The sequence below is a fragment of the Lipophrys pholis genome (assembly GCF_963383615.2).
Source record: "Lipophrys pholis genome assembly, chromosome: 7".
NCBI lineage: Eukaryota > Metazoa > Chordata > Actinopteri > Blenniiformes > Blenniidae > Lipophrys > Lipophrys pholis.
Window position 1 is genome coordinate 12,278,600 of NC_137638.1, and position 25,183 is coordinate 12,303,782.

The following is a 25,183-nucleotide window of genomic DNA, read 5'->3' on the forward strand; positions in this document are numbered from 1 at the left end:
CTTTGATTTCCATCAATCAGAGAAGACTGATACTTGTCCTCCTTCTCTCACTCTTTCCAGTGAATAGGTCATCGTGTTAAGTTCCCTTCAGGTTGGGACGAGAGAGGTGGGGGGGGGGGGGGGGGGGGGTGGGGGGGGGGGGGGGGGGGGGGGGGGGGGGGGGGGGGGGGTATGTTGCAGAAAGCACCAGAACAGTGTAGAGGCAACAAGATAGACTAGCTCTGTTCCTGTCAAACTTCTCGCAGCTGTTCAGCATCACCACTGACTCCTGACAGACAGTCACAACTGACAGACAAAAATAACTCTCAGAGAGAAGGCACCTACCAATTCAAGACGGGAGTAGGGGGTTATTTCCACCATTCAGGTGGAGAAAACACGAAAAAAATGTGAGTGAATGTTTAAATTAAAATGAAGACAGGGTCAATTGACAAATTTGCTTGTTGAAGACATGAAACTTCTTTGTCTACCAACATGACAAACCTTCAACAACCCATTTTCTAAAGCTCTTGGTACAGTTGAAGTAGTGCGGGACTATTTTGGTACTTTGGATGAAGAATGTGCAGTTGTCATTGAAGAGCAATAGAGGACACATATTGGTTTACGGTTCCCACCACTACCCTGCCTCTACACTGCTGAAGCGCTCCTCCCTTAGCCTCACTATACAACCATCGCAGTACTCTGGAACCGGTGCGTCGACCATGGAGAACGTGACAATATTTGTTTCACCTGATAAAGGGAGGGGTTTGAAGGCCAACAAGGAGTTCTGGGCCGGAGATGTCATTTTTTCGGAGGCCAGTCTTTCAGCCGTTGTATTTGACAGGTATGGTGAAGACGCTGGTTGTGGATGAAGACATTTAGTGATCAAGGATGTGCTTGAAAGATATGTTATGTTCTTTTCATTTTTCAGTCCAGATATCATCCATGTAAATCTACTTTGGAAGCCCAGTTTCTTCGGGGGGGGGTCAAACCCTTTTTTAATTTCCTCTTCGCCAATTTTACATTTCAATATGCGGATGTCATGATGAAGCTTCAGCCAATTCAACCCTATACTAAGGTAGCAAATAAGAAACATCAGAAACTAATTCCCCCGTTTACAACATTTGTTTTCAGAGTTGTTTTTCATTCAACAAGCAAAGTAACAGTTTATAAAAGGGTGTTGTGTGACAAACGTTTATAGTCAGTGCTTCTTATTATTTTCTTGGTCCCAATTTTGGACTTTCAGGACAAAGAAACATTCAGCTATGACCTGCTTCACATTAAGGTGTCTTTACAGCCAATAATGAAAGGCTTTACAACGGTTATCAACACACACATCTGAATCTCAAATCAAAGTCCAAAGTCCGGTGTGTGTGTGTGTGTGTGTGTGTGTGTGTGTGTGTGTGTGTGTGTGTGTGTGTGTGTGTGTGTGTGTGTGTGTGTGTGTGTGTGTGTGTGTGTGTGTGTGTGTGTGTGTGTGTGTGTGTGTGTGATATGTGAATAATTTGATTGGTATTTCTTTGTTTTTGTCTTTTTCCCCCCTTCAGTCTATCAGAGCGTATTTGCCATAGTTGTTTCCGCAGACAAGACAAGCTCCAGAGGTGTGGTCAGTGTAAATTTGCCCATTATTGTGACCGAACCTGCCAGCGTGCCGGCTGGGCTGAGCACAAGCAAGAGTGTGGCGCCATCAAGGCTTATGGCAAAGTACCAAATGAGAACATCCGGTAGGAGACAACAAAGCAAAACTTTATCTGGAATCTTCTCTAAATAATGAATGTATGTTAAAGCCTCTCGGTGTGTATATGTGCAGCTTCTTCACATTCTTTGATTGCCTTTTTTGTATTTCTACGTCAGTAAACAACTTTCAAAGCCATAGCCTTATCGCAGATTTCATTTTGCTGTTGTTTTTCTTGATATGATATCAACTTGCAATACTTTTCTGGTCCTCTCACGCTTATTTTCTACCTGCATTTATTGCTTCATGCTGTCTTTAACCCATAAAATCCAATGTAGACGCTTATACAACAGGTTACACAGGAGTGAGTGTCAAAGTGTCAATAGTCCTTAAGTCTACAGATAATGTGAATCTGATTGGATTGGCTATGACCTCCAGTGACACGTCCTGTATCTGTAATTGATGTTTTGCACGGTCAGTCTGGTGGCTCGCATCATGTGGCGCCTTGATAAAGAAGGGGGCGTGGTGTCCGACATGCAGCTGACCACCCTGGAGGAGCTGGAGGACCACATTGCTGACATGCAAGAAGACGAACTGAAAGAGCTCAAAGTGGACATCCACAACTTTTTGGACTACTGGCCTCGTAACAGCAAGCAGCACACAATCGATGTTGTCTCGCATATATTTGGAGTGGTATGTCCAAATGTTTCCAAACAGAGGTTGATATCTTTAGTCGACAATCATCATCAATTTAGTCTCTGACACCAAATCTTCACATAGACTTAAATTATGTTTATTCATTGCTTAACAACATATTATGCATGTACCCTATCTTGCTCAACATCAGACAAATATAAACTGTCCAGGTTTTCATTTTGATTGTGATTTTTTCCTACTGATAAACCTTTAATTGGTTGTTACAGGCTCAATGTGAATAAATATATCTGGCGTGTGAATCTAGTAGCAACAGGGTCAAACCGAACAGAAACTTTTTTTTTTTTTTTATTAAATCTCCCTCTTGTGACCTGCTGAAAGGAGTCCAATCCACTAGAAGTTCAAAATGACACTCTGATTTTACTTTGATGGTAAATGTGACAGTACATTGTTATTTTCACTGTGTCGTTCTGTTTATTTGTGACAAAAGCAGAAAAATGTGTTGTCCTGTTTTAATTTATACACTTGTAAACTCACAGATCAACTGCAATGGCTTCTCTGTGAGCGACCAGAGGGGCCTTCAGGCTGTAGGAGTCGGACTTTTCCTAAACTTGTGCCTGGTGAATCATGACTGCTGGCCAAACTGCACTGTGATCCTCAACCATGGAAAGTATGTATCGTTGTTTCAACATTTTGTTTGCCTTCAGTTGAAAGTGTCTCTAACATGATCAGAAGTTCAAAATGTTCAGTGTTTTCAGAGTTTGCGTGTGTTCATGTGTGGTACATGTGTTCGATGTCATGCGTGCAAATGTCTGTTTGTGCTATTTGGTGTAAAACTGCTCCCTGTTTGTCTTTCAGTCAATCGGCTGTGAATACTATGTATCATTCTCAACGGAGGTGCGTTAGCTCAACTGAAACCCGTTAAATGTCATTCATTCATTAGAGCAGTGGTTCCCAACCTTTATTTCCTGGGCCCCCCTGTTCATCCTTTATAAGAAAGTCCACAGATCTGCTTTTAACTGCTCCTCTATCTAAATATTACGGTGAATCAAAAGACAAGTGGCCATGAAGACAAGCAGAAGAAAGTTGACCAGAAAGTTGATCATGTTTAGTTTTATTGCTACAAAGCCTCACGCCTCCCCCTGTCATATCTGGTGCTCCCTTCCCCACTAAAGGGACCCCAGAACCCAGTTTGGGAACCACTGCATTAGAGCACCATTGGGACAAGAACCTTAAACGCATCATGACATCCTTACACATAACTTGCTTCATCTGTTTTAGTAAATACACCATTGACAGTGCTGTTGAGTTGTGTGTGTCGAACATCTGATGTGACATCATCACTTCAACATCTAGATGCGCCTTGAATGCTCTAATCTTCATTTATCCTGTTTATTGTGAAAATACAAATAACATCTTTTTTAATCTATTTATTTTCCTAAAAAGATTTTTTTTTTTTTTTTTTAACCACACTAACTTAAGTTTGTCTCGTCATCACAGAGTTGTACTCGTGTGCTGCTGACTGGTCACATTGTGCATCTGTCCTTCAAATGATTGCTGTGTCAAGCTCTTTTTCTTAATTATTCATCTCTAACTTCATATAAACAATAAAACACTCCAGTTTTATACACCTTTTTGAGTGTGTACACTGTGAGGTAGTTCATTCACTAACGTCTCACTGTTTCACTCCTTCATGTGAGCTGGACTGAAAGCCACATGTGGAACAGAGTTTCACCACCATTTCATAACTGTGACAAAGTCTATGTAAATAGATATTTTGGCTTGACTTCAATTGTATCCCCTTCTTAGGATTGAGCTGCGAGCTCTGGGCAAAATCGCAGAGGGAGAAGAGCTGACAGTCTCTTATGTGGACTACTTGAATCTGTCAGAGGAGCGACAGAGGCTGCTGAAAACACAATATTTCTTTGACTGCACATGTGACCACTGCCAGAACCGAACTAAAGACGACCTGAAGATGGCGGGAAGGGAAGAGGAAGGTGTCAAGGTTTGAGTCAGTGATTCGACTGCATGACACAAAAGACCCAAAGGCTCTCGCCACATTTAGTCCTGACGTGGGTGATAAGGACTGACGGGAACATGAGAAGCATGGCCACAGTGACTATTTTAAGCAAAGATAAGCCCCAAGTGGATTCTGCCTACAATGCACTCACACTTGCTATCCACAAACCTTTCATAGTGCTTATGTTACTGCATTCATCAATTAAATTATTGTGCTATATTACACCAGAAAAATAGTCAGTGTTGGTTAAATTTATGTTATATTAGTAGTAGCAGTAGTAATAGTTTATTTGGTCAACCCAATACACAATGCAACAACAAAAAATGCAACAACAAAGAAAAAGGAAAAATTCAATGATTTATATTCAGCTTCCAGGACCAGTCATGCTTAATTATATGACATGCCATAAAACGTGTACACTGTGTGCACAGTTAGACAAGATATATTTTCGCCGATTAGTTTTATTTCCCAACAACTACAGCGCTCTCGCTGAATCTAAATTGTTAATAAAGCGCAAACTTGAATATTTAAGAAAGTAAGAGTCGGGTTTTGACTCTGAGAGGGGGCCATGTCATTTCCTTGTCATCTTTAAATCCTTTACTGTAAAGCCATACAGTGGAGGACTTTGATGCATGTGATGGAGCATTGTCCAGCATAAAAAAAGTCATGGTCTTCTTAAAAGATGCAGGCTGTTTTCTGTACCACTGCTTGACAAAAGTGTTCTCTAAGAACTGGCAGTAGTTCTGGGAGTTGATTTAAAGGCCATCTTCAACCTGGAAAGGTCCAGCTAGCTCTTTCTTGGCCCAGTCTCTAAAGCTCTAAACACCTCGTACTTATAAATAGGCCTACTCCAGGTACTTTACAATCCTGGAATCTGCCAGCACTGAAGGACAGTGAATTGGGTTCCAGGCAGCTTTACGCTTGATTTTTCATAAATGATTCAAAGCTAATTTATGTCCTTTTCCTCAACGAGTTTCTTTCAACCCTCCTGATGTTTTGTAGCAAAATGTTTGAAGGTTCTGTGATCACGACCTAATGGCTTTGCAATTTCAGTGTGGCATCCAACTGAAAGATTGTCTTTATTTTAATTTTTTTACTTTTCAGAGTCAGTCAAATGTCTTTTTCAGCTCATTTTGCCCGAAGAAACTAATCTGCCTAATAATTATGCACACCTTGATATAGGGTATTGATTTTGTTTGGATGCGCCCTCCCTCATTACACATCACCTGATAAACATTCACATTTATAGCTTGGAGTTTGAAAAATGATATGGTTTAAATACTCATTTGCCTGATAATTGTGCATACGGTGTAATAATTCAGAAAGACAGTCTGACAATTGAGTCACACCAGAGAAACTAAAGTACTGTGTGTGTGTGCGCGTGTGCGTCACAAGTTTTAAAGCAGGTCTGCTGAAACAAACTGACCGGTGCTGGAATAATCTATCAGATTTGACTGTGTAATGTTTAATAAGGATAGAAAATGTAACCAAGTCTTCTTGGGCATGCTGAAAGCCTTGGACATTGTCCTTCAACAAGTCAAAGCTCATTTAAAGATAATAAACAATTAATCAGTCTTTCATCGTTATCTTTGTAGAAAAGGTTACTGATAATTGTTTGAAAATAAACAGTGTAACAAACAAAACTATCCAAACAGGACACTAATGTGAATTTTCTTGAGTCATCTCAATATTCCTGAATGAGTGTTTCATTTAAAAATCTCTATCTTTTCAGCCTACAGAGGATCAAGTTAAAGAGGCAACAGATTACTGTTTTCAAATGATGGAGAAGATGGAAACTTCTCGATTGGCTGGTGACTACCATGAGGTATTGTATAATCCCAATAAATCTGATAAAGTAGATTCAATGTGGTTACAGAAGATAGAAAATGTTTTCCTTGGTTTCAACTCACTTTTTTTCCCCAAGGTGGTGAAAGTCTGCAGGGAGTGCATCAAGAAAACAGAGCCGGTTTTGGCCGACACTCACATCTACCTGCTGAGGATCTGCAGTACAATGAGTGAAGTGCAGGCTTACCTGCAGTACTTCGAAGAAGCTGCAGATTACGCCCGCAAAATGGTGGAGGGATATACGTGAGTGAGAAGAAAATTTGCAGTTTTCTGCAATAAATATAAAACTCTTGGATAAGATAACAACTATAAAGACAAACACACTCAGCTTGCAGTGTAAAGCGTTCACATGTCGATTAAACAATCCCTCCAACATGCAGGAAGCTGTACAACCCAAACAACGCTGCACTTGGGATGGCAGCCATGCGAGCAGGAGTGACCCACTGGCAGGCAGGGCTGATAGAAGTTGGACACAGTATGATCTGCAAAGCTTACGCCATCCTCATGGTCACCCATGGGCCAACACATCCCATCACCAAGGACCTCGAGGTAAAACACCCCAAAAACTCATAACGTCATCCTTAAACATTTGATTTGTTCTACTGAAAGATTCACCACCTACAAAAAGTGTGACAGCACCTGATAATACTGTGACATTAACAAATGTCATACAGAAATGAAATGATGTGCAGAAATCAACCTACGGGAAAATTCCTGACAGATGCAATTTGGTTTCTCTCTCCAACTCTAACTTCCCAGCTCCTAAACAGCAGACCGACAAGTAGCAACAAGCCAGTGGTTAATGTGGTGGCACATATAGCAGATTACAGCAAACCAAATATCACAGTCAACAGAAATTTCAAAACACAAGCATATGCATAAAATAAATTCAGTCATGTCTGTAGGTGGTTTGTACTGCCACAAATAGATTAAAAGCTTAAATTCTCCAACTGTACACAGATTTTCAATGTCACATGATTTGTGCAAATCACACCTAAAAAGTTTTTTCCCACTATATATTCTCATTCTGGTGACCAGAGTCAAATTGTACCCATGAAGAAATGGTTCAAAAATAGAATGGTGAAGTAGCTACTGCCCTACTTTTTATTAAATTTGGTATATATGAAGTATGTAGCATGAAACTCATGTGGTTTGCATTTGTCTCAGTGAATGTTTATTTCATAGCACTGTATTAATCCCCGAGGGGAAAGTCATACTGATTGACCAATCAGGAGCAGCCACACAGAACAGAGCTCAAGGGGAGCTGGGGGTCTTGCACCAGGACCCCCAAAGCATGTTTTGGGAATACACACAGGGAGAACAAACTCCACACTATTTTGGCTTAAAGTTTGAAATCTCCATACATGTAAAGAGTTAATTACAGAAAACCTAAAAGTCTGCATTTTCAAGGTGCTTCAGGACGTGAACTTAAAGATTTCCATCTTGTTTCCTACACAGGCGATGCGTATCCAGACTGAAATGGAGCTGAGGATGTTCAAACAGAACGAGTACGTTTACCATAGTATGAGAGAGGCAGCGCTGAAGAACAAACCAATGGCCATGATGCATGAACCCAAGTCTGTGGAGGAGGGCATCAAGAATCTTTTCCGGAGGAAGTGATCAGACTGCAGTCAAACAAATGTTTACTTGGGAGACTCAATGGTGTAAGAGTCCACATATTTAGTCACATGGCCATGTTTGGGTCATATTTTGTAGCGGCACTTTTCATTAAATACCGACACCTCAAAAGTGCACCCATTTTCAGGGGGAGGGGTGGAGAGAATTAAGCATTTGTTGGAGTGTTAAATAAAGCTGCAGGTTCATTAGTGTGGCACTTGTCAAACTACAAAAAAGTTTAGTAAAACTCTGAAAGCCCGTTTCCTCATTTCAAACATGTCTGGATCATGCCAAGTTTAATCTCAACACGGTGAAAGATTTGCCAATTGAGGCAAATCAGCACAATTGGGCCTTCCAGTTCCCCACGTGCAGTGCAATTCATTGGAACCATTTGAGAAAGTTGGCATTTACTGTAGCAGTGCAGAATTGTTTGTATTAAAACTCAGGAGACACTTTGCATTTCATTTTTTTTTTAATTTCAAGTGCATACATTTACATGCGTTTGCTCGTCCTTACGTAAACAATCCCACCAAGAGTCATTGTCTGCAGGAAGAAAAGAAAAGTCATGAGGGCGGTTAAAATGCAGCACTGCAACTCATTTAAAAGCTCACAATACTCACGTTGACGATTGTGTTTGCATCCGCCATTTCTGTGACCGACTCGATTCCCTTCAAGCAAACCTTCAGCTTGTTGTCTTCCCGCTTAACCACCGCCTTAAGCACAACACAGTTAGCGTCAATGTTTACATCCTTTAAATAACATTGTGCGCCCGCCAACTACAAATGTGACCCCACTGGGTCAGTGAGCCACCTTACCTTGACCTTGTCTCCAGTGACCGTCTCCAGCTCGGCCTCCTTTCCGATAGTGAAGCAGTTGACCAGGACTTTGGAGCCTGTGGTGACCGTCACTTTGAAGTTGTCGCCAGTCTCCTCAATTTCAGAGATGCTTTTGATGTCCTTGCCTTTCTGGATGAGTTCATCAGGGAGCCCTAACACGGCAAACATGCAGTTAAACACTCAAACACTAAAAACAATCTCGCCAAAAACATGCATGACTGAGATCGTGAAAGCAGCTCTCTTACCAATGGCCTTCATGAAAGGCTCAAAGTTCTCCTGAGACACCAGCTGGTATTTTCCTGAGAAAGACATGGTGGCAGACAATGAAGGTGAAGCAGCACTGCCTCTCAGCCCCTTTTATACTTACAACTGCAGCAGCTCAATCATTAACTACAGGTGTCCTCAATTAAGGCGACAGCAACCCAAATAATCCTGCAGAGTTGCCGCAGATAAGGGCAGGCAGAGATAAAGGAGGTTCAGAGTGACAACTATTGCTGCACAAGGACGACAACAAAGGAGACTGCGTTTTTGAAGTTTTGTTACAAATAAATGCATGTTAGAAGTCATGCGCACCAACATATGATGACACTGCATGTGTCTTACTCCAACAACTGCTGACAGGATGTTATGTTTGACATTTTTCATGTTAATGCTATTTTCTTCCTTCATTTTATTTCCTTCCTTCCCTTAAGCCCCCCACATTGATTTCTGTTCCCTCTTTTCATTCGTTTTCACTCAATTGTCTGTTGCTGTTGTCTCCAGCCAACTGTTTCACCACTTCTCTTCCCTATAGCTGTATGGCTTTCAAGGATATCTTTAGTGTATTAGAGTTCATTACATTGCATATGTTATTTGTAAAATTGACTTTTCAAAGTGTTCCAGTGATCTTTCACAGAATCTTCTCAATCTAAAATCTTGACGTAGGGATTATATAACACAAGTTGCACACAATCATTTAGAAAAACTTAAATTTCATTAAAACTGATTGCATATGTTGCTTTTGGATTAAGGTCATTTATGAGAGCGCCACAATGATAATATACATTTTGTTATAATAATGGGACTCATTCAAATTTTTCCACTTTCTTTCGCTGTATAGCAGTGGGAGTGAACCCACGTGGAGGGTGTTGTGATTTTCACTATATGAACTATAGTCTACATTTTGAAATGTACTTTAGACAGATGATCTCATTTTTTAAGATAAGCTCACTGACTGGAAAAAAACCCTGCTTTAACACATGAGCCAGAAAATATAGATAAAATCCCTTTGATGTCACATTAAAATGTACTTATAATTTATGGGTGTTATCATCTGTGAATTCATTAATCTGATGAGTTTATAATTAATTGAAGAACGGAAATCCTGCTTAAAAGACTGAACCATAAAGTTAAAAAAAAAAAGCTCAAAGGTGACAAACGCACAAGATAATCCCTCCTAACTGTTGCAATAGTAGTATTGTGTCACTGGCGCTGCCACAAAAAAAAGCACACCGCGTCATGTGAGGATCTTTTAAATTTACGCAGGGGTCCTGTGCAGGATTATGCAAAGCTGAATATCAGAAAGATAACGATGGCTTCAGGCTTTGTACCAATGATGATAGCAGAGTATAGAGGGACTTGGCGGCCTGATAAGATTCATGCTGACTTGGTCTTTTCTGTCTGAAGAAAGATTCTAATAAACAGTTTAAGTTTTATGCACAGGTGGCTTCAAAATAGAGAAGAAGCAACATTTTATTCAGTCTCAAAAGTTTATTTCAACATGCACTTATCTGGATGACCAGTGTAAGGATCCTCTATCCTCTATTTTCATACAGAAAAATATAATGACAGAGGCCCTACACAGAATCACTCCAGGGGAAAGATCAAAGATCAAGGTGACACACATGGAAACACAATTACAAGTTCCATTTCTGTCCCCAGAAATGGAGAGGTTCTGGTGGGGCCTCGGTGTCAGCAGCAGCTCATTGGTGGATCCGGTGAGGAGAAGTGTGGCCGGCCAATTGCAAGAGCCGGAGGATGATGTCGCTGGGGTCGCTGCCCTCAAACTGGCTGTTTTGTTCGTCTCCCTCCTCTTCGATGAGGCAGGATTGGTCAGTAGTGCAGCTCTCTGTGAAAAAAGAGAAGCCGTATTATCTATGACCAAACTCATTTGTTATTGTCACACGTTTTTTATGATACGCTATTATCGGACTTTGTGACATGGAACCATGAACCTTTTTACTGCCAGAGACTAAAGTAGTGTGAGACTTGATTTCTTGCTTCTCCTTCTGGATGTTATACTGGTATTAAAGACGCTTGTGTAAATTATTAATGCCAGCATGAGAAAATATACCTGCAAAATATCGCAAAATATCTAAGAAAAAGCAATCAAACCTATACTGGAGAGGCTCAGCAACTTGTCTCGTTCAGATAAACCAAACCTTATAACAGCAAAGAAACTCAAAAGACAAACACAAGATTAAACTTCAGAGGGCAGTGGTGAACTAGAGATTACAAGAGTAAGCCTGTGAAGTCCTATGCAAGTAACTGCAAGTCTGCAAGGTCCGTATCTCCCTCCTGATGGGTCTTTTAGCAAAGCAAGGAACCCCATCTGCTCAGGTTGCATCAGGAACGGTATCTAATGTGACATATCAAACATGTCTAATGTAAACATTTTGGTAAATGGTCTTCACTTATATTGCACATTTCACTGCTTCACCAATGTTAAAGGGCTTTAGAACATCAGTCACATTCACCCATTCAGCCACACACCAATCAGGAGCAAGTTATTGGGATTCAATGATAGACTGAGATGGCGGCTCAAACTACTAATATCTTCATTGAAAGAGGACTCCCTCTCTAGATTATGATTATCTGCATAGTTGTATGCTAAAACATAAACAAAAATAGACATTAAAATAAGCACAACCTTGATCAATTGTAACAATGCACTCTACACACAATATACCCTCAGATCATGATGTATATTCAATAGGCTTTGTTGATATCACCGTACTGATTACAGACGTGGCTTATAGTTACATTCAAGTGTGCTAATGCTGCCATAAACTTGTCAAAACAGTTCTTCCACCACTACTTTCATGTATTTGTGGATTTCCTGACCTGCATCGCAGCAGAGTCCTGAGGCAGCGCAGCGTCCTCCCTCAGAGCCGCAGGGTCTCCCTCCTGCCTGACAGGGAGTGAGCAGGTAGTTCTCCTCCACACAGTGAGCAGTTTCTGGGGAGCCCAGGAGGCAGCCGAGACCCTCCCCGCAGCAGATACTGGGGCCGAAGCAGCGGCCCCTGTCTCCAGGGCCACAGGACATGCACTAGTGGAGGAAACAAAAAATTTGTCTTGATGTTAGTTTACGGGTCTGTTTCAAATTGAGTGTGAAGGTTTCCGGAGAGAAATTCATCCCTTCATTCTCTACACCGCTTTATTCAGCTTAGAGTTGCAGGTCACTGGAGGCAATCTCAGCTATGACTATGTGAGATAGCCGGGTACGGGTCACCAGTCCATCACAGGGCAAACAAAGAGACAGTCTCACACATACACATATACGTTTACTTGCAATTTAAAGTTACCAATTAACCTCAAAAGCACAAAGTTTATTTGGCCCGGGAGGAAAAAAAGCAGGTTTCTAAGAGCTAAACAGCCCACGCACACACATGCTAAACCCCCAAGCCAAAACTCAAATTAGAGTTATTCTGGCTATAACTCAAGAGCCCTTACAACTAGACTAATGTGCAGATTTCAGTACATTGAACGGTGTATGTGTGTGTGTGTGTGTGTGTGTGTGTGTGTGTGTGTGTGTGTGTGTGTGTGTGTGTGTGTGTGTGTGTGTGTGTGTGTGTGTGTGTGTGTGTGTGTGTGTGTGTGTGTGTGTGTGTGTGTGTGTGTGTGTGTGTGTGTGTGTGTGTTCCTGCATGATATTGTTGGCCTCAATCCCAAGTCTTTCATGTGTTATGAAGTGGAAGGTTCTTCAAATTTAGGTGTGTCACAGAAAGTGGACTACTGATCTGCGACTCTTCCTGAGATGTCTATCTTTTTTTCCATTATCTCAATCAAAGGTCGTGGACGAGACAAGGTCGATTTTAGAGACCAATATATGAGATATGACATAAAAAACTAAGCTCTTGCTAACTGAATCTAGTAAAGTGTTTGCAACTTTCTTTATGTTTGCTAGTGTGAATTACAGTATTGTAAATAATAAAGGCTAGTGTTTGTGGCTCACCTTGCGCAATGGTGCATCCATGATGGACCTTTTTCCACCAATCGGACAGTTTGAGATATAACACGCCGAACACACAGACAGGATGAAAAGCAGGCACACAGACACAGCGGTTCCAGTCATTTTCTGCTGAGAAAAACACAGAAACATTTCTAGTGAATCACAGCAAAGAAATGTAAGGACATGTTCTCAGAGCAAATGTACTCACCTGTTACTTCAAGTCTTTGCTTCAGATGTTTGCAGATGATTGCCGACTTCTCTGTCTCGTATAGAGCCACTGGCATGTCTTTTATAGTTGCAAAGCCTCTTTTGAGAGTGACACAGAGACCCAAAAGCCACTTAAAAATCCTTAATGAGCCCATCTTAGTTACTGTCACCACCAGATAGGAAGCTGGCTGGTGGGCAGGACAGGTCAAAGGGCCAGGTGACGGTGGTGTGGCCCGGCTTGTTTCATGCATCGGAGGATCATTAGAGGTGCGTGATGGTGCATGTTAGAGAGGATAGGAAAGTCAGAAGGGTCAAGAAGAGCATGTGGAGATGAAATTATTAAAGGCCCGAGAGGAACACGAGCACTGTTCGATCTGCATTTATTAAAATAGGAATATATTTTATGAATGCTTCTTTTAATAAAGGCCTCTTTTTTTTCAGCACGGGGAGAAAAACACTGGAGAATAGAGCTATTTCGAAGGAAAAGAATATTTGAACTAAAGTTCAGCCTTCAGGGCCAACATGGTGACACAGCCAGCCAAAAGGGATGTTTGTCTTCAAAACAAACACACACACACACACACACACACACACACACACACACACACACACACACACACACACACACACACACACACACACACCTGCGCTCAAAGTCTTTAATTCCTTGCAAGAATTGGCACACACACATCTTCAAGGTCTGAGGTTAATTGGTCTCATGAGCTAATTAACACAGCTAATGATCAGCCACAACCCATAAAGGACAATTTCACTATTTCAATAACATGAGCTCAATTACGTCTCAGCGTCACTGCACTGCCACCTCATCTAAAAAAAACTGAAGGATAATCAGTGTTCACTAACTTCTGTGTCTGAGAGAAAGATGACATTAGTTTGTTTGGATTTCACACTCAAAAACAAATTATAACACCTAATTGCAGGTACAAGGTGAAGATAAATAAGACAATATATTTGTGTAAACTAACACCATTTAGACAATAGGCCACTCTTGCCTCCTAGTGGCTGTGCTGATACATTTCATATATATTTTTCCTGCATATTGTATTGCTGTCTCACAGTTTTCATCTGCCAGGCTCCTGCAGGGTGTGGATAAATTAAACGCAATGCATATTTAGGAACAATATGCAATGAACATGTGTATAAGACTAAAGCAGATGTGCCCATCATGAGCCTCACTGCGCTGCAGTGGTCAACATCTCTTCAACAATCACTAACTAATTGAACTTTAACAGTTTAAATATGTTCATGATGACATTTTTAAAGATCTGTTAACTTCTTGATTTTTCATACATTTCTTTTTTTTTAATTATTCTCGATTCATTGTTGTACATGGAAAAAGTCATTGTCATACATACATTTATTTTAGAATGATAAACAGACGAAGCTGTACGATTTTAACAGGCAGGCCATCCTCTATCATAACATGTCATCTCACATTTGCATTCAAATTGTGTTTTGTTTTTTTGTTTTTTGTCATGAAACATTAGCTCTCTCCTCTCCATGTTCCTCCAAAGCTGTGCATATCCCTATTTCATAGAGAAATTGAGATGTCTATCTAGTGTTTCCTTATTTTTCTGCAGGAAGGCACTAGGCTTGTTGACTTCCTCTCCCCTCCCTTCCTTCCTTCTCTCCGAAGGTACTCATCTGAAAAATGAGAACAAAGTGATTGTTCCTGTTCTCTTTCTTAAGTCACTTCAAATGCTATCCGTGGACGGGCGGCTCATTGTCAAGAGAGTTGTAGTGTGAGCAGGAGGAAGAGAACGAAGGGTGCAGGTACAGCAGCAACTGCAGCAGCAGCAACAGCAGCAGCATCACAGAAAACACATTCCACTACACTCAGCTGGTAAGTTACACACTCACACTGCTCACACTTACAGGGCACTGACTGGTATATGAGGAGGGGCTTCAGTTTTAATGGATTGTTTGGAATGCACAGTGAGGTAAGAATAGGTTGGGGTCTGCACAGAGAGGCTTAGGTGGTCACAAAGAGGATAAAAGAGAATATAACAACTTGACAATGCTTATAAAATATTAGAAAACCTCAGCCTGATCCTGAAGCTTCTTTGAAATCCTGGAGATAATCTGAGTATTTTTCTTGCATTGTGCATGTAGTGGGATTTTTGTATTCTTCAATTTCCATGTTTACATTGTTGTACATTTCCATTATTGCAGAACAAGAAGCGATTTCTCAGTTACTGTGAGGAACACAGTAGTTATTATAAAATGTTCAAGGTTTTTAATCATTTGTTGGGACAATGACTGAAATTATTTATGCACTTTAACTGTTGCAACTTCAATGAATCTTCATTACACCAATGTATGCCAATACATGTTAGATGTTAGGTACTGAAATAGTTCAATGATTACTCTGCTAATACATTTTGTTGTATTCAGAATATCATTTATGACCATTGCCAAGCAAGGTCTGGATTGAAAACATTTTCCATTACTATGTCTTTTTATAGTCATTCCTTTTGATTAATACATTCTAAAATATATACATGAATCTTTATAATTATCTGAAAAACTTTATTATGTTGTTTTTACCAAGACATGCAACAGTTATTTGAGAAGTACGTTTTCATGTAACATCAGTCGATGAAAGTTGTTGCAGCAGGTCAGCAACTTGTTGCAGATATTAAAACTGTTTTAGATAAAGTAAAACTACCAAAGAAGAAATGCATTATACGTGTACATGTATGTATAACTATTGAATGTCATGCAGAAGTAAGATAGTTCCTCCTCATTATCTTTTCATCTATGAACATGACCTCACTATGAAGCTCACACATGCACACTGCAGTAAAGATGCTGAGTGCAGCTTTGAAACCTCTCAACATGAGACGGTTATCGGCTGTCATTAAAGCTGAGACAAAGACAAACACATCATACAGGTCTTTCAGCGAAGAAGAAACAAAAGAGGACGCCCTTCCTGTGAATCAGTGCAAAAAAAAAGATGATGAGAGCAGAGTAAAAAGAGACAGAGAAGCGAAAAGTATGTGGGAGGGTGGAGGTGTGTTTCAGAAATGACTTCCTAATTTCAGGCAAGGAGAAGATGCTTGTGAAAGGAAGAAGTGAAAGGTTTCAGGTTGAACACTGAGTGGTGTACGGACAGTAAAGCTTCATCAACATCACGCTGTACTGTCTGTGTGCCCGGTTACTTGGCTTCCACAGAAATCCTCAGCAAAATAGATCAGAGAAGGCAAATAAATCAATGGACGTACTTTTGTCAAGTTTCTTTAAAACAGGTGTTTCTCTTTACAGCAAGATGTGATCATCTATTTGGCAGCTCCCTTTCACATGAAATTGCTACAGCAAGTCACTGCAACTGGCAGCATAAACTTGACGTCAGGTGATAATATTTTGAACCTGGACCCCCACAAGGTTGAAACACAGCAGGAAGAATCCCCAAACACTAGCACATACTGTAACTATTCATAATAAATAAATAAATAAATAAATAAACACCCTTGTTGTGCTTAAGCCACCTGATGGTAGAGCCAAACTATACAGCTAAGTTGCAAAACTGAATGTATCAACCAGATATCTAAACTTAACGGTATTCATCAGTCACTTCTGTTTGCTGTCTTTAGGTAAGTTATAGTCCAAAGAGTTTGTTGATTCACATTGACTGGGCACATTTTATGTAAATATAACAAGAGTCAGAGATAATTAATTATGTGATTAAGTTTACATCATTCTGATATTTCAACCACCATATTTTTCTTTATGCAGAAGGAAGATGGAAAAAAATGAAGTAAACTTCTCTCCAGGAAGAAGCACCCCTCTCAGAGATGAACTAAGACAAATGTCTCAGCCCAGTTTCTACCTAAGCCCGACTCCATTTTATGTTAAACAACCTAAATTCTCTCCTCCGAGAAATCTGAATATGTCACCTACCGCAAACACATACAGCGCATTCAGCCCACCTGCTTTCTTTCCCGTGCTCAGCCCCGGGTACATAGCAAAAGGCGGAACCCATAGACCCAAAAGAACTCCTTTCAAAATGGATGCCCCGGAAGGTGAATTTCCAGACAGGCGGGATAAAGAGGGGGCTGAAGACAGCAGCACTAAGAAGACAGTAGACCTCCCCCACATCCAATTCTCCTTCCCACCTCACAATGTTTCCTCCCACTCTCCTAAACAATTCCCCGGTATGATTGAGCTCAACAGAATGCAGCTTCATCACAGATCCTCAGGTATGAATCTACCTGTGCAGGTGAAACAGGAGCCTCTCAGTCCTTCCCGAGTTTGGCCTCCCTCTCCTCTCCTCCTCCACCATCCCTACTTCCCACCTCTCCACCCGAGCCTTCTCCCGTACCCCTTCTTCATGCCCGGACCTGTCATGCACCTCTCACCTGGTGCTTTCTACCCCAGAGAGGCCCTCCGCTCCGGTCATGGGACCCATAGCGAATCTCCACGAAGTGGCACAACCAGCGCTGAGAAGCTTGGCCTCAGTGTTCATGTAGATGACAGTTACTACGTGGACGTTGGCGGGGACAAAAAGCGATGGAAGTGCCGCATGTGCGAGAAGTCGTACACCTCCAAGTACAACCTGGTCACGCACATCCTGGGCCACAACGGCATCAAGCCACACGGGTGCCACCTGTGTGGTAAGCTGTTTAAGCAGCTGAGCCACCTGCATACGCATCTACTCACACATCAGGGCATGAGGCCCCACAAGTGCCAGGTGTGCCACAAGGCCTTCACGCAGACCAGCCACCTGAAGAGACATATGATGCAACACAGCGACGTGAAGCCATACAGGTAAATCATATGTTCTGGACCACTTTGTGTTGTCTTTATCCAAGCCATCCTTCTCATGAAGACTCTTTCTGCACCTCCAGCTGCAGTGTGTGCGGTCGAGGCTTTGCTTACCCCAGTGAGCTCCGTGCCCACGAGCTGAAGCATGAAAAAGGACAAGAGAACGTGTGTGTGGAGTGTGGTCTGGACTTCCCCACACTGGCTCAGCTGAAGAGACACCTGACTGTCCATCGAGGTCCCACCTTGTACAGGTGAACACAAAATCCAGGGTTTTGATACTTGAGTCCATCAGTGAGTTTTTGTAATAGTAGTTACTTGGAAAAAGATTGTGTTTGACTGCTTTATTGTTGAAGAATCTCACCTTTTGACAAAGTCAGATTCAGGTTACAGTCTTTATTCCGTACAAAGATAACCAGCATCATGCATAAGCTCAAAATTAGTCCAAATGAATTATTCAACAGCCTCAGATGTCTTACCTCACACCTGAATTTTACAATTGTCTGACTATTGTTTCAACATATCAGTTCCCTGTTTATCCGAATGCCTGTTGTCCCCGTAGGTGTGCAGAGTGTCAGAAGACTTTCCAGTATCCGAGTCAGCTTCAGAACCACATGATGAAACACAAAGACATCCGGCCGTACATCTGCAGCGAGTGTGGGATGGAGTTCATCCAGTCACACCACCTGAAACAGCACACGCTCACTCACAAAGTAGGTTTGAAACAAAAGGAGGAAAAAAAACATCTTGTCTATGTTTTTTTTTTACAGTTCTTAGACACGGAAACATATACCTTGGCACTGATTAGAGGTATCAGCTTAGCTGTCAAATCATTTTATTGCTTCTTCACATTCTGAATGGTGAAAATGTCTGGATGAGCTTGGATATTTCAATGTAGTTCCCCATTGAAGTGTGGCTCTTTCATGCTCTGTTTTAATTATGCATTTTCTGTTTTAGTAGTTTTCGAGATTTAAGTTATCAAATCATGGACTGAAATATTGAGCCACATCTAGTCATTTTCAGAGGAGGTCTCACTCGTCTGCCACACCTTCTTCCACGTTTTCTCTTCTGTAGGGGGTGAAGGAGCACAAGTGTCGCATCTGCGGCCGCGAGTTCACCCTGTTGGCCAACATGAAGCGCCATGTCCTCATCCACACCAACATACGGGCCTACCAGTGCCAGATGTGCTTCAAGAGTTTTGTGCAAAAACAAACTCTCAAGGCTCACATGATCGTCCACTCTGACATCAAGCCCTATAAATGCAAGGTTGGTCAAATATGACACAACAAATGTAGCTTTAAGGATGAATGTTAAGCATTTGGGAAGCACTCTTGTCTGTATCTACATAATGGGGGAAAAAAACCAAAAAGCCTTAATGTGGATTTAGTTCATTAGGCTTGTCATGAGCAATGAAGGAGGTCAGGTGTAATTCAGTAAAAAGATTACATACATTAAAGAAGTACTTTTTGTTTGAGTACCAATAGAGACCGATCAAAACCTTTAAATCATAAGTCACAAAAAATAAAATATCCACTTTATGCAACTCTAACTTCAGTTTAGTTCTCATTGTCTTAAAACGAGAAAAATCGTTGAGAAAAGACGTCCATCTCCCAGCTATACTAAACCTCAACAGCAATCAGATCATCTGGTACCTCATGCAAATAGTATTTATGTCTCAAGGTGATACAATTACAATAGATTTTAGTGATTTTGTCAATATCTTAAAGCTCCATGCAAATTCCATAATAATATGCGTCTTCTGATCTCAAATGCAAGTGAATACTTTTGTTTTCCTCACATGTAATACTGTTTCTTTAACAGTTACTTCTCTTTGCATTAAAGGAACGACATTGAGTTGTTGTCGAATGGAAATTAGTCTGACTTGACATGCTGATGTTTATCACTGGCTGCATTTAAAGAGGTTCCCCAATTTTGTTGAGTGTCTGCTTTGACTCGATGTTTGGTGTGAGTCCTGAGACGATGACCAGATAGCAGAGAGGTTTATGAGAGTGGAAGCCTCCTTGTCCATAGGAAGGATATCGCAACACAAAATGCCTCTCTAACAATGGCCCCCCGAGCCTCCCTGGAGAACAGGGCCTGCAAATAGATTTCATCTCGCTTTCTCTGCTGCTGGAGGGAGCTTCCTGTTTTCTCACGGTCCTCTTGGACAGTTTACAGTCCCTCTCTCCTCCTGAAGGAAAGGACCACCCTAATAAAAAAGAATGCAGAGGAAGGACAGCGCAGGAGTTGCCCTTCCCTGTTCTCCTCCTGGCCCTGTCTCAATGTTGCTTCCTCTTTCTCCCTCTGTCTCACTCTGTTTTTCTAGTGTGTGTGTGTGTGTGTGTGTGTGTGTGTGTGTGTGTGTGTGTGTGTGTGTGTGTGTGTGTGTGTGTGTGTGTGTGTGTGTGTGTCAGGGAGCTTGAGAGGGGAGACAAAGAGAAAAAGAGGAAAGAAAGGATAGAATGAGGGAGGAGGGCGTGCAATTGTGTTTGTGTGTGTCTGAATGCCTGCACATTCATTCATGATTACGTCTTCTCTACAATTGGGCATTCAGAGAAAACCCTCAGACAGAAAAGTGCAAAGTGTTTGGTTTCAACAGATGAAAATACATAAATTATATGAGTGTCAGTTTCTATTGTTTTCACTGAAACAAATAGTTTATTTTCACCATGCTTCATATGTATTTGCCAACGATTGCTATTATGTCTTTGTGGGGGGAAAGAAGTTCGAATAAAGTCCAAATAAAAAGCTAGAATCATTATTTGTGCTCAGTATGTACAATGTCATAGATAACACAACATCTATCCTTTAATCTTTCACATCGATTTATCTAATCGACGCATGAACGCAAGATTGCCATTACATCACAGAGCAAATACAGAGAGATAGTCAGTCACACACATTCACATCTACAGGCTGATATGAATCACTATTTTGTCTGAAATGCATGTTTTTGGACTGTGGGAGAAAACCTACAACCTTCTCACTATGTCTACCATAAACTCAAGAAACTGGTTCTGCCTGAAGGTGTCCGTCCTCCCACCATCTCCTAAAAGTGTTGTTAATCTCTACAAAATTGAAGAGTTTATGGGGAACTCTACCGAAGCAGCCAGCTGAGCCTTGTTTATGAAAACGTCATCCATTGAGACAAACTAGAATGATTTTCTTATTGACGAGCCTCCCGGTTTCTCTCTTGTCTCTCAGCTTTGTGGGAAGGAATTCAACAGGATGCACAACCTTATGGGTCACATGCATCTCCACTCAGACAGCAAACCCTTCAAATGCCTCTACTGCCCGAGCAAGTTCACTCTGAAGGGAAACCTCACCAGACACATGAAAGTCAAACATGGTGTCATGGACAGAGGGCTGGATGAAAGATGTAAGACTGCACATGTATGTGGATGTGTATCTCCCTTGTGGTAAAACTTGTCTGATGCGGATACTTGTTTCTTCTAGTGTTTAGACAGCGAGGGCGGTTCTGTCTGACCAGTCCAATGGGCCTCCTCACTCGCTTCAGCCAACAGGAGCCGTTTGACCTTTCCCAAAAGACCCCGGGCCTGCCGGGCCTGCGTCTCTCCCAGTCAGATGGTGAGAGCGTCCCGGGAAGCTCCTGCCAGGAGGAGGACGAGGAGAGTTTGTACAGAAGGAGCCAGTACAGCCCTGAGGTAGACCAGCATGATACAGCCTGCGAGGACCAGTACGCTGCTGAGCTGGAGGACAGAGGACCAAGCTCTCCCGATGAACTGACCCTACAGCGAATACAGAGGCAAGAGAAGGACCAGCAGGGCTTCGAGGATGAGACATTTGACATAGAGTCCAAGGCAGAAAGACAATCTGTGGAGGCCAGAGATAAGCGAGTACACAGCTCACAGTCGGAAACCTCCTGCGAATCCGACACAGAGCCAGGCGAGCAGGTGTACCATGAGGTAGTGCGTAAACCAGCGTATGAATATGATTCAGTTTCAGAGGCAGAAGAGAACCACAAAGACGAGCCGATGATGCCACTCATGTAACTGAGTCAAGCTGAGATAATTGACAAGCTGAAGAATTTCACAGAGAATTAGAAGTTAGTCAAGAATAAAAAAAGAAAAGAAAAAAGATGCATGTTGGCGAGAATGATGTTATTTGTTTTGACAGGAAAATAGGGAGGATGTTCAGGAGACACTCCCCTATACAGAAAGGAAAGTGTGCAGGTCTGAAAGCACGGCTGATTTTACAGATTGCGATGAAACAGTTCAAGACAAACTGGAGCTGCAAACAGATCACAGCAGAAAGATAAACATGAAGCAGCTAAAATACAAAACCGGGAATCACCCTGCTTGTACAGAATATCAAATACAATGAATAAAGGTGACTGACTGAGGATTCTTTGTGTTTCGTAGGTGAAAATGATGAAGTATGATTATTAAATTATGTAAATACAATTTCAAAAATATATTTAATGTTTTGATTTGGGTTTTTTTATCAATGTAATTGTAAGATTCACTGAAATATGCAACTTTGTCCTCACTCTTTCTCTAATCTATTAAGTTGAATGATTTTTTTCTACTCAAACAATTGTGCATGATTTTTGTTGATTCTCTTTTTTTACTGGTAGCATTGTAAAATCTAATGTATGAGGTGTAATTATTTTGTTTTTGACAGGCTTAAGCATTGGGACCTCTTGAGTTTCTGTCTGAATAAAACTGTGATCGCTCTTGTTCCTTTTTTTTAATGTTTCGACTTAATGCAAATAAAATCATTAAAGTTGATTCTCCTGCTGTTTTTTTTATTTTATATATATATATATATATATTGACTGGAACATGCTCTGCTACAAAATACATAAATAAAAGCTTGAATGCAATACCTCTGTCTGTTTTTAAATGCCTCCAAAAGGTTTCTATAAGTCTTTTAAGAGAAAAAAACCGTATTAGACGTGCCTGTTGACTGAATGAGGGATGATTGCTGCGAGTTTCAAAATGCTTGCCTTTCTCCTGCTTCTCTTTCAAAGCAGAGGAAGAGGAAGAGAAAACACCTCTCCCCTTCTCTCTTTTAGGTTAGGATCAAACAGCAGTGACGGACACAGTGGGTGTCCCAGACAAAGGCTTCATGTGTCTGTATGAAAAAAAAAAAAAAAGCATTGTTTCTTCTCATTGCAGAAGCCTCACTGGAAATCAAAATATCAAAGAAATGGATAAAAACAATCTTAAACTTAAAATTTTAAGGAAGATACATGACAACTACCAGGTATCCTGACTGTAGTGCACTGTAATGCAGTCAAATAGGCCATTCAAGGCATAGTTCTGCGTGTTTCAGTCCACACAATGCTCAGAGGGTTTCATCTCACACCATCATGTCGTTCATTCTCACTTTGTGATGCCAGTTCAGGTAAAAAGGGTAATTTCTTGTCAGATGAAATGCAGAAGAGCGGCTTCTGCATTTCTACCAATGACGACCACCACGTCCCATAAAGTGAAACTGCAAATAGTTTGAGGAAGTTCTCACATCCTCCTCTTCTTTCCTTTCCTCACCTACACGTTTCAATCCCGACCGCTGGCTGAGAGAGCAAGAGGATGTGTCACCGTCTCTGTCCCAGGATCAGCTCCTGTCAGCAGCATCACACCAGGCGGCCTTTAAAGGACGACGTGTGGAACTGATCACAGCTTGGAGACCCGATGAAAGACGGGGCTTCAAACGGCTGCAATGCATGTTTGATGAACTGAAACAGAATAAATCATGCTAACCAGATGCATAAGAGAACAAGTGAATACTCGGCTGATGGGAAAGTTAACCCTGTGGTTGATCTGCTGATTTACAGTGAAACCTCATCTCAATCTGGGCAACTGATCGTGACAAACTCTGCTATTTATGACGGCAAATGCATAACGTTTATTATTGTTTGTATTGTTGATTAATCACATTCATTTTTAAATCAAAATATCTAAATGTCTTTGCCTCCAAATTGTGAAATCTTATTATCTCTGACTTATGGTAAAAATTGCATCTATGGACAACAGGTGCTCGTTATGGGTGTCTTTTTCTTTTCTCAAAAATGGCAAATATGTGTAACATGAGGACAAGGACAGAAGACACAGTGCAGGATGCATGAACAACAACTATATATAGTGGATAAGACAAACCAGCTGAAGCAGGGGCATGATCAAGAGACAGACATGGACTAACAGAATGAGAAGGAGAATGAAATAAATGAAAGCACTACAACAATAGTGTGCTGTTGACCATATTATTCCTTGACTTCTTATGGGGGTCCTATATTTAGAAAATGGTCCATTCGAAGAAATAAATTTGAATAGTACACACCATGGGCATCAGCAACGTACCAAACAAAAAAGTCTTTGGACAGGGGGGATGAAACCATTTAGATTGCTCCCTTCTGGCATTGGGCCACATGTTTGATTGTTTTGTGTCTAAAACATACACGTTTATAAAGTATGTACTTTTTACTTTTAAGTATGTACTTTTTTTTACTTTTAAAATAAAAACTGGAGGAAATCTTCCAGATGGTAGAATGATGTTCAATTATTTTAATTGTAATGATTTACTTTATGTAAATGTTTGTGTCAGAGGTCAACATAAAGCTCTTTTATTCAGTATTATCTTTATTTCTGCACATAAAATATGTGCATCTCATATATGCAATCAATTTTCTATGACACTCACTATATTGTCTAAAAAACTGCTGTTTCACAGAGCGACATTGTGGTGAAGGCATAATAGTCAGTAAACTATGTGTAAACTGCTAATGTGGGATGGATAGATTTATTCTTTGTTTTAACTATACTTCTTAGGAATAAATTTGATACCCCCGGATCGCCTGTTTATTTTCTTTCTACTTTTTTTATGGAATTGTTGTAGGTTTTTACCACGGTGCCGTTTCAACATCACATGCCCTTGTCTCACCATCTGCAACAATGTTCTGTACTGGAAGTGAGATATCAGAAACAGACAGGGGATGTCCATAAGTGCCATATAATGAAAACACATGTTTCTGAATTAATTTAGCCCCGGAACACAAACAGATTAATTTTAGTGGAAACAGTAAACTTCTGATGAAAATTCTTAATGCTTTGTGTTGCTTTTTGTCAAATCAGCACAATAGGGAAGCAAAGACTCCAAACAACAGAAGTCCATCCATTGTGTATTCCTGAAAGGAGAGGTGTGTCTTTGGGAGAATGGACTTCTATTGATTTCTCTCCTGTGTATCTCAGGTAGGAGCTTCCTGTTTTTGCAGGTCGGGGAGAAAACAAGATGGTGGTTAAACTCTTCCACGTTTTGTTTAACAAAAGCTGCCACACCCCACTCTCAACCTGTCACCTCCTTTGACCCACAGCCAAGCAGCTTGCAGTAAGAATAGCTGC

The 25,183-nt window shown here is 41.0% G+C and overlaps 3 protein-coding genes across 6 annotated transcripts; 2 read left to right on the top strand and 1 right to left on the bottom strand.

Annotated features, from left to right (window-relative positions):
- The first annotated feature begins 355 nt into the window (after window positions 1-355).
- Window positions 356-10,931, top strand: smyd1b (SET and MYND domain containing 1b). 4 transcript variants are annotated; one of them, XM_080467903.1, is made up of 11 exons: window positions 564-820; window positions 1,524-1,700; window positions 2,131-2,344; window positions 2,845-2,975; window positions 3,164-3,202; window positions 4,115-4,310; window positions 6,058-6,150; window positions 6,250-6,413; window positions 6,551-6,719; window positions 7,629-7,678; window positions 10,544-10,929. In XM_080467903.1, exons 1-11 carry the CDS (start codon window positions 699-701, stop codon window positions 10,641-10,643), a joined length of 1,455 nt encoding a protein of 484 aa, XP_080324029.1. In that variant the 5' UTR covers window positions 564-698; the 3' UTR covers window positions 10,644-10,929. The 4 variants fall into 4 exon arrangements, with proteins under 4 accessions (XP_080324030.1, XP_080324029.1, XP_080324031.1 ...); XM_080467905.1 differs by lacking the exon at window positions 3,164-3,202 and having other exon boundaries at window positions 566-820; window positions 10,544-10,931; XM_080467902.1 differs by lacking the exon at window positions 10,544-10,929 and having other exon boundaries at window positions 566-820; window positions 7,629-8,245.
- On the bottom strand, window positions 8,241-9,006 carry LOC308112412 (fatty acid-binding protein, liver-type-like). Its single transcript, XM_080467918.1, has 4 exons — window positions 8,869-9,006; window positions 8,603-8,775; window positions 8,408-8,500; window positions 8,241-8,330 (listed from the first exon to the last, which is right to left on the bottom strand). The coding sequence occupies exons 1-4, from the start codon at window positions 8,933-8,935 to the stop codon at window positions 8,280-8,282; spliced, it is 384 nt and encodes a 127-aa protein (XP_080324044.1). The 5' UTR covers window positions 8,936-9,006; the 3' UTR covers window positions 8,241-8,279.
- A 3,768-nt stretch (window positions 10,932-14,699) lies between the features above and the next one.
- znf366 (zinc finger protein 366) lies at window positions 14,700-22,572 on the top strand. The gene is made up of 7 exons (XM_080467894.1): window positions 14,700-14,904; window positions 16,797-17,828; window positions 17,909-18,076; window positions 18,385-18,535; window positions 18,897-19,088; window positions 21,027-21,201; window positions 21,279-22,572. The coding sequence occupies exons 2-7, from the start codon at window positions 16,804-16,806 to the stop codon at window positions 21,833-21,835; spliced, it is 2,268 nt and encodes a 755-aa protein (XP_080324020.1). The 5' UTR covers window positions 14,700-14,904; window positions 16,797-16,803; the 3' UTR covers window positions 21,836-22,572.
- Window positions 22,573-25,183: the final 2,611 nt, after the last annotated feature.

What these genes read in the sequence shown, in the direction of transcription:
- smyd1b (XM_080467904.1), top strand. Translation starts at nt 549, where the DNA reads ATGAAGAATGTGCAGTTGTCATTGAAGAGCAATAGAGGACACATATTG. An exon ending in GTGATCCTCAACCATGGAAA is followed by an intron (nt 2,976 to 4,114) that starts GTATGTATCGTT and finishes TCCCCTTCTTAG; the next exon opens with GATTGAGCTGCGAGCTCTGG. An exon ending in AAAATGGTGGAGGGATATAC is followed by an intron (nt 6,414 to 6,550) that starts GTGAGTGAGAAG and finishes TCCAACATGCAG; the next exon opens with GAAGCTGTACAACCCAAACA.
- znf366 (XM_080467894.1), top strand. Translation starts at nt 16,804, where the DNA reads ATGGAAAAAAATGAAGTAAACTTCTCTCCAGGAAGAAGCACCCCTCTC. An exon ending in AGCACACGCTCACTCACAAA is followed by an intron (nt 18,536 to 18,896) that starts GTAGGTTTGAAA and finishes TCTCTTCTGTAG; the next exon opens with GGGGTGAAGGAGCACAAGTG. An exon ending in TCAAGCCCTATAAATGCAAG is followed by an intron (nt 19,089 to 21,026) that starts GTTGGTCAAATA and finishes CTTGTCTCTCAG; the next exon opens with CTTTGTGGGAAGGAATTCAA.
- LOC308112412 (XM_080467918.1), bottom strand. Translation starts at nt 8,935, where the DNA reads ATGTCTTTCTCAGGAAAATACCAGCTGGTGTCTCAGGAGAACTTTGAG. An exon ending in GCCTTTCATGAAGGCCATTG is followed by an intron (nt 8,776 to 8,868) that starts GTAAGAGAGCTG and finishes TTGCCGTGTTAG; the next exon opens with GGCTCCCTGATGAACTCATC. An exon ending in ATGCAAACACAATCGTCAAC is followed by an intron (nt 8,331 to 8,407) that starts GTGAGTATTGTG and finishes TTCTTCCTGCAG; the next exon opens with ACAATGACTCTTGGTGGGAT.